Here is an 8085-nt window from a genome sequence, read left to right as displayed (position 1 = left end):
GTGCTAGTAGGTCCCGAAGAAACGTGCTCAACTTTTTGGCTCAGCTCTGGTACTATCTTCGGTCCCAAGCTAATCGATGCACCCCTCGAAACATAGGAAAATCCACGAACCCCTCATTTTATCTGTCAAACTTTCATAGCAAATCAAAACAAACATTGGCTAGTACTAGAATTTCAACTAGAATGGGGTACGTTAATCGATTTGCTTGGGACCAATAGGCTAGTCAAGTAAATAGCCAATTTTAAATCCATAGTTTCGTATTGATTGTTGGTACTACCACAAACGAAGTGACAGACGGAGCGGCTCGAAAACTTTGGTGACTAACCTGCTATTTCAATTTTTCAGTGTACCACATGGCAACACCACTACTACTGGATTGAACCACATGGCAACACTACTACTGGATTGAACTAGCATTTTCACCAAATGTACTAGAATGTTTTGATTCTATCTCTTTCACTCTACTCAAAACTGAAATGCATAAAAAAATGACAAAATGATACGCACTCTTTGCACACTGTCAAAGAATCATTGTACACAAAATCAACTTTTTTCAAATCAAAACAAAAAAACTAACCCATCTGGTGGATGATGGCACAAGCTTCCAAGAAAATTCTATTACAGTGAACCACATTATTTAAATGGATTTCTTCGCCAGTTAGTCGTCTGTCACTTCGTTTGTGGTACTACACTATGTTTGTTTTGATTCACTATGAAAGCTTGACAGATTAAATGAGGGGTTCGTGGATTTTCATATGTTTCGAGGGGTGCATCGATTAGCTTGGGACCGAAGATAGTACCAGAGCTGAGCCAAAAAGTTGAGCACGTTTCTTCGGGACCTTATGGAGGTTATGTTTTGTTACAGGAAAGAAGTGTAGAAGTGTAGAATGACAAGCGGAAATAATATTCGGCGCTAACCAGGACTCATTTCCACAATGTGAAATCTGTGAAACTCTGTTATTAACTCGCAGGAATCACCCATCGCCGGAGCTCTGCGGAACACGTCTTACTTCGGGGACGCTGATGAAGGAAAAGCCAAGAGCGATGGTGGCTCTGATGGTTCATACGTACTCTGTGTATAGTTCACACGCACACTCTCATCAAGCTATTTACAGGGCTGCTTCGCCCTAGTTAAGCTCATGCTACACTGGGGTGTATCGGGCCCACACAAAATCTATGCATAAATATTATATTCAGGAATGTGTTTCGGACGTTATACATAACTATAGTCGAACAGTCCAGTTTTAATGCATTGATGATTATTGCTTTATTCGAACATGGATAATAATATTAATTTGTGGTTACATTTAGATAACAGTGGGTACACAAAAAGCTGTGTAATTTTATACGCATCTGCGCTATTGCGATGCTGCTTAAAGCACGGACTAGGAAATTTGAACCACTGAATAATAACTACTGCTATCGCCTCTACTATTGATTACCATGTGGTGTATCAGTTGCATTGATTTGCTATCTTTTGTTATGATTATCAGTTTATAATTGTTTGCATGTGAATAATTTAAGTCTTACCTCACCTTTTATTTATATACTGCTGCTTCCTTGTCATCCGTATCGTTTTCCCTTGCCATGAGCAGTAGTTGTAACATTAGCATAGCCTCAACCTTATCCAATGGATCCATCACACCACGTTGTAACCATTTCGGTATAGTAGTACGAGCGTGACTGAATCCCAACTTATTTAGAATGTAATCGATTCCATATGGCTCGATGGATTTGCCCGCCCAGGAAAGTAGTCTGGAAAAATTAAGCATATTATTTGTAATAAAATGTAGCCATTCGAGAATGAATCCGATCTTACCTCACGGTTGGCTCTAAATGCCAAGTTTTGCAGTTGAAATGACGCCAATCTGTTCGGATTGGAAGCTCAACATCGGATTTGTCTACTTTGATATGAATATTTTTTGAGTTGGTAGATTTCTCGTCAGTACGGATACTCGAAGAAGAAGCACCAAGATCGGTCAGATTGACCGCACTTCCATTGGCAACCGACGGACTAGAAGAGATGTCATGCGTCAAAGAAGTTCCCAAGTTGATAGCACTTTTTACGGGCTTCAATGACGACGCATGGCTTTCCGGAGTCGGTGAAGGAGACGGGGTTAGGGAATGGGGAGTCGGCGAGGCGGCACGTGCGCTAGTAATGGTTCCCAGCTGAAACGATAATGAGACAGTGAAGTTAGTCATAGGCAATGGTGAATTTTGGTGCAATTAGTATCTTACCACTTTTTCCTTCTCTTTCAAGTAAGAGGTGATCAAATCGTGAAGGAAAAAGAATGCATCCGCATCAACGGTAACAAAGATGTGATCTTCGAATTCAGTTATGAAACTGCATTCAACGAGGGGTTTTTCTTCTGCAAAGATTAAGCAGAAAATGTCATTCAAGGAACAATCGGGCAAACATTTTCGTTTGTTTAACTTACGAGACGCGTCCGGTGTGGTGACCCCTTGCATATGTTCTGTTTTGAAATGTAGCTGGAGGCTGGGTAGCGCAAATATCACTTCTCGATTGTGGTTCGGATCTTGTAGCTTCGGGTGCGTCGAGGAAGTTCCACCACCTCCTCGGGCACGCTCGATCGAGTTAGTGTGATGTTCCTTGTCGCGTTCTAGCACCGGGAAACGATCAACCGCTATTTGAGTACGAAATCGGAATAGAACAGTATAATACCTGGTATTAAAGTGACAATCTTATTAACTTACCATCGATTTCACTATTGGCGAAAGCGTAATGGAACCACTCGTGAAGCGTTTTGAACTGCGGTGGAAAGATCACATTTCTCGACATTCGTACAACGGTTGCATTCGAGTGGTGCTGCGACGGTTGCTGAGAATTCATACCCAAACCGAATGTCAACGTTTGAATGACGTGTACATCCTCGGAAGATTCGACGTGCTGTGCTTCGGTAGCAAAGTTTATACATGGTTCTTTCAAGCTAAACAATGCCCACGACTTGGATTTGAAGTTTATGCCGTGAAAGCAGGCCAGAGAAATGTTTTTCCCATGTAACTCCATTGTGCCTCCGAGAACGGTTCCTATATTGGAAAGCGGAACTCCCAGCGTGGACAACCATAAGCCTTTGGTTTGTTTAAGCGGTCGTTGCCAGTGACGGTGATGACGTGCATCGCGAATGCTTATTTCTCTCTCAGCTGCCGTTTGGGGCACGGTTAAATTCTTTTTTGTAGAATCTTTTCGACGCACACTAGTGCGGTTATTTACCGTCAGGCGGGGTTCGAGATTCGAGAATACTCGCTTCGAAGATTTGAATTGCTGCGAGAAAAACTCTTCCAACTTGTAGAACATCTTCAGAATGTCAGCAGTGGTCGATTTGGAGATCATCATTTGCATTTGATCCCAGGATAAATCACCGTGGATTAAAATTATTGCCGGATAGTTGGTGGGAAGTGTATTACTGAAATCGTGATCCTTCGAGAACTTCCATTGATCTCTGAGTTGAGCACTAAGCGAGCTGATTCTGGTCATCAGAACGCTAGTTCCCATGTAGTCGAATTTAAGCTCCAACGCAAGCAGTTTTATACCAACCTTATGATCTGGTTCACAGCCTGGATCTTCGCGAATGTGGATGAATGTGTCAATCTTGCTCAGTTCAATTGTACCACCAACGATTCCTCCTTTAGCGTCCAATGACGACCCTCCCAACCCAACACCAATGTACATGTTCTTGTGACCAGTGCTGCCAATGCTCAACCGTCCATCACTTCGAAATGCTTTGGTGAGCCACACAATGTTTCCCATTACATTACCCATGTTCATTTGAACGTTCAGCTTGGTAAAGTTAACAGCAAATAGCACCAATGTTTCCCAAGAAGTGACCTGATTGACATCCGACGGTGATGTGTTCGAGTCCATACTAGATGATTTCTGATCCCTCAACTTCGCTGTTGTCGATGTCGAACTTGTACTTCCCATGCTATGCTTTGGCAAATCATCTTCCAAGCTTAGCTTCAGTTTGTCTCTGCTTAACGTTTCCGGGCGATCAGGTGGCAGTTCCGTATCAGTTGCTTTCATGCTGCTTCCTTCCGAAACGCTTTCCAAATCACACATACTAACCTGTGGGATGCCAAGATCTCCCAGGAACATTCTTCTCACTATACTTCTGCGGTACCATGCTTTCGGGAAAGCTAATATCTCTGTCAGTCTTCTCATGTCATACTTAAATGAAGCCGAGCCTATATCCACGATGGTAGAGAAACGGATCACCGCTTTGGACTGATCAGACATTTTTCTGCTAAGTCCCGTCTCGTAATTGATTTTCTTCGACCGTGTTATGTGGAATTTCACAAACTCCACATTAATGCTGAGTGAATCTTTTCTTTCACTGTCGGCTAGAGGGCTGAACTGATTCGATTCCTTCAGGTTCGTTTTCTTACCTCCGTAAGGATGGAATATGTATACGTTAAAATCGGCTAGACACCCAGTAACACTCAAACCACCTGCCGATCTTGCTTCGTTTTCACTCAATCCTATGTTCGATGGTACATCGTCTTGTCGATTCGAGCTGAAGATAATATCCAAGCTTGGAAGCTGTAACATACATTCAACACGTGACACAGGCAGACACGAGAAACGGAACGTTGACGGTTGCATATGGAAGTAAACCACTACATCGACAGGGAAACTGGCATAGACTGCATAATTGTTTTCCAGCATTTGCAAATTGACCGGATTAGATGGAACTGAGATCGTTTTCGATGGAATCGGTTCAAGGGTTTGCTCTAAGAATTCGAGAATATGTGGTGAGATTATAGTTTCCTCTGGAATACTTTGTAGCGTCATCCAGGCGAATAGAGTTGCTCGCTTCAAACCATGTCTACGGGTTGCTCCGAATGGATCCCCCGTACTCATCCGAGGCGAAGCATCGTCGTCGATGATTCGCGATTGGTACTGCAACTTGACGTCCAATCCCGGTATGTGGAATATGGTCAAGTCCACCAGAGCGGTGTACGGAGAATTGTATTTCAATCTCGTTTTCTCCTTGCTTCTCCTCGGCGGAACTGGACTGCCCCAATCGGTTCCGATGCTCCTCTCACGTTTATGGTGCTTAATTGTGCTGCTTACACTTGTAGACATTTTCTCATCCGTAACGTCTTTCGTGTGCAAAACGCACTTGCCTGAATTGACCAGCACCTTAATGTCCAACTCAAAGTCGATGTTCGGTTCTTGTTGCTTCTGCGGATGATTGGGACTTTTTTTTCTCAACTCAACCTGTTCGCCGTCTATTTCCAGCAAGTCGGGAGTATCCGAAGCCAGTGACGATTCGTCACAACGTGGCCAATCGAACCCAGAATCGGAATATCCGGCTTCGGAATCTGCACTCGGCAGCGAAGATTGTCGCATGGCTTCTGTGAATGTAACGCGGCTGGCTTGTGGTATTTTCACTCTCAATGAAGCAGTTCGCGATGGACCGGTGTTCGGTGATTCTTGTAAACTGTTCAACAGGACTTCGTTCCCTGTAACCTCTATCATTGTGGAAAATTCACTCTGTTCTATCAGATCTTCCCTAGTGGGGGATGGGGCAATGAATGATCGTGAACGGTTGGTAGATTTCAGCATCGTTTTCCTGATTGTTGGTCTTTTCCATTTCTGTAATAAAAAAAATAACGTTCATAAGAACATTGTGGATTTAAAGAACAGCTCCCTAGAATAATTCATTATGCTCTGGAGATGCTTTTGCCGAGCAGTCAGTTATGTTCTTTGCTGAGATTTTCGGCGGTAAATGACAACCGTCAATTTTTTTTTGCCCCCATCGACAATTGATTTGCTGAGATTCGACGAGAAAAACTAAGTGTGGAGGTAATCGCACAATACGTTTGAATTATGAAGTACATTATTAACAAATCTTACCTGTAGCATATCTCTACGGAAGTATTTGTAGCATATAGCTTGCAGCCCTTGCAATCGCCTTTCCTCGTTCTCGATCGTTTTCGAAGAAGCACCAAGTGAGCGCAAATCATTCACCGTTTTCGTTTGTTCTGCTATCTCATTTTCCATCAGCAACGATCGTTTCTTGGGGTCCAGTGTAGTATCGAACAAAAATGGCGGCAGTGAATCAATTGATTTGCGTCCCTTTCCACCACACTCCTGTGAGGCTCGATTTTCTTCTGATTGATCGGCCTCATCACTGTCTGGAGTATCGGAGGAAATCGGGTCTTCATCTTCGGAACCTGTCAGCATGGTCAAGGTGTGACCTAAAGAGGACAATTGCTTGCCTATGTTTACATCAAGATGGATATCAACTCCTTCCATCTGCCATTTTACATTCAGGAACCACTTGGCATTATCCGGATGTTTAGCCGCAATCGTACGTGAACACACTTCATAGGTTCCTTCGGAAACAACACACAGGTTCATGATATTGGCATCGTTCATGTTGGGTTTCCAATCGTCCAAAGACGAATCGAAATCCTCAGCAAAGCGAAGGCACAGCCCTACGAACTTTCCCTCGGACACTAGAGAGCCGCAGCTGCACGCAGAGATCATTGTATTTTCTAATGTTATGACAACTGCTCGTTTCTGTTCAAAATCATTAACCGATCGGTTACCCCAATGTTGAGGAGGTTGATGCAACGGTAGACATATTCCCATGTCTTCTACCGTCAACCGAAGGAATAATGTAGACAAATTGGCAGTTGCCAGATGTTGACTGAGCTTTTCGAACGGTACCTTCTCGAATACTTGCTGAGTTGCCATCAGAACTTCCTTGTTGAGATTGGCGCGTTTTTCCGTCCAATACTCATACGCATTTTTGTAGTTTAGCCAAACTAAAATGGCTTTGTCAACAGCGATTGGCTGTACGTAGATAAGTGGCCGTTTCAGATTAATCAACACTAGTTCCTTATCATCGTTCAACATTTCCTCTTGGAATGCGTTTCGTAAGCCAATTGTTGTATTGAAGAAAGCGTACTGCTGAAACTCAGGTTCGGCTTCATCAAATATAACGTTTTTGATTATTTGGCCAAGAGATAGATTGAGATCGATTTGCGCTTTACCAAACAGTTTGGTATTTGATCCTTCGGCCATATTCTTTACACGGTTTGACAGATGCAAGTCCAACTGTCCAGTTTCGAATCTCACTGCCGAATTGCAAGGAGTGGTAGCAGTCAGTTGAATCCGTTTGACTCGTATGTTCAACGAAAACAGTAACCTTTTGATATGAGATCCACTGTCCTCACAATCCTCCAACCAAATGGGCACAGGCTTTTCTCCACCGTAAACCTTTTGAACAACCTCGTTTACCTCCTTCATGAATACCTTCTGCACGAACACCAAGTGATTTAGTAAATCTGTTGAGAGGCAGCGTTCAAAAACTCCTATTTCGGCCGAAGCTGCAAGGTAGCCTCCCTGTCGCAGTACCACTCCATCGATAGGAGCTTCCTCAGAAGAACTCTCAGGAATATATTCAGCGCTTACATGAACGGGTGGCAGGGCAATACAAGCCTCTGATGGTAGATTTGTTTCTGTTGCTTGCGCTTTTGTAGTGAAACTGAGTGTATGGTTCGGTAGATCTACGGTGAACTTAGCCTTACTACCCGTTACACCTGTTGATGTCACGTGATCCATTTTATACTGGGCTTGAAGGGAAGGTAGAAGCGCTGCTGTCACAGACAAACTTTGTAGAATGACGTTGAACTGCATTACCAAGGGTTGCAACAAACCACTTGGATTATTTGCTGCCGCTTTCGTTGTCGTCACACTCTGCTTTCTAGCGGTAGGAACTTTGTCTCGAGTTTCGCGTTGATGATTTAAAGGAGATTCTGGTTCTTCGTTCTGCCGCGCTAATCTACCAGAAGTTCTGGTGACTCGTAACTCCTGCAGTGTCGATGAAATTTGCTTAGAACCTCGTGTCATCATTCCATGCAAAGCAACCGGATGTTGCGGAATGTCAATGTTGACGATACCGATCGAGAGCAAGCCATTATTCTTGTCCTTTCCTTTGCGCGTTATACTCGAGTACAGGGTTTGACTTTTACCGATGGTGACTTTGACGACGGTCCTAGGAAAACAAAAAAGTTTTTAGTGGTTACGAAAATTTGGCACTAGTTAAACCGGAA

At 43.4% G+C, this 8085-nt stretch overlaps 1 protein-coding gene across 16 annotated transcripts in view; it reads right to left on the bottom strand.

Moving 5' to 3' along the window:
- Positions 1-1259: 1259 nt before the first annotated feature.
- tweek (transmembrane protein KIAA1109 homolog tweek) overlaps positions 1260-8085 on the bottom strand; it is a 76190-nt gene continuing 69364 nt past the window's right edge. For 9 of the 16 annotated variants that reach the window (XM_065222609.1, XM_065222614.1, XM_065222615.1 and 6 more), the window contains 5 exons: positions 5879-8027; positions 2716-5617; positions 2239-2645; positions 1820-2169; positions 1260-1755 (listed from right to left, as the gene is read on the bottom strand). In XM_065222609.1, the coding sequence (XP_065078681.1) occupies positions 1539-1755; positions 1820-2169; positions 2239-2645; positions 2716-5617; positions 5879-8027 (6025 nt within the window). In that variant the 3' untranslated portion in view covers positions 1260-1538. The remainder of the gene's footprint in view (positions 1756-1819; positions 2170-2238; positions 2646-2715; positions 5618-5878; positions 8028-8085) is intronic. The other 7 variants (XM_065222612.1, XM_065222616.1, XM_065222603.1 and 4 more) reach the window with 1 other exon arrangement.

The sequence above is a fragment of the Ochlerotatus camptorhynchus genome, unplaced genomic scaffold, assembly GCF_037179485.1.
Source record: "Ochlerotatus camptorhynchus isolate MF236.1 unplaced genomic scaffold, CSIRO-AGI_Acam_v1.1 ptg000176l, whole genome shotgun sequence".
Taxonomy (NCBI): Eukaryota; Metazoa; Arthropoda; class Insecta; order Diptera; family Culicidae; genus Ochlerotatus; species Ochlerotatus camptorhynchus.
The sequence above is the reverse complement of the archived record's forward strand: the minus strand, read 5'-3'. Positions and strand labels throughout refer to the sequence as shown.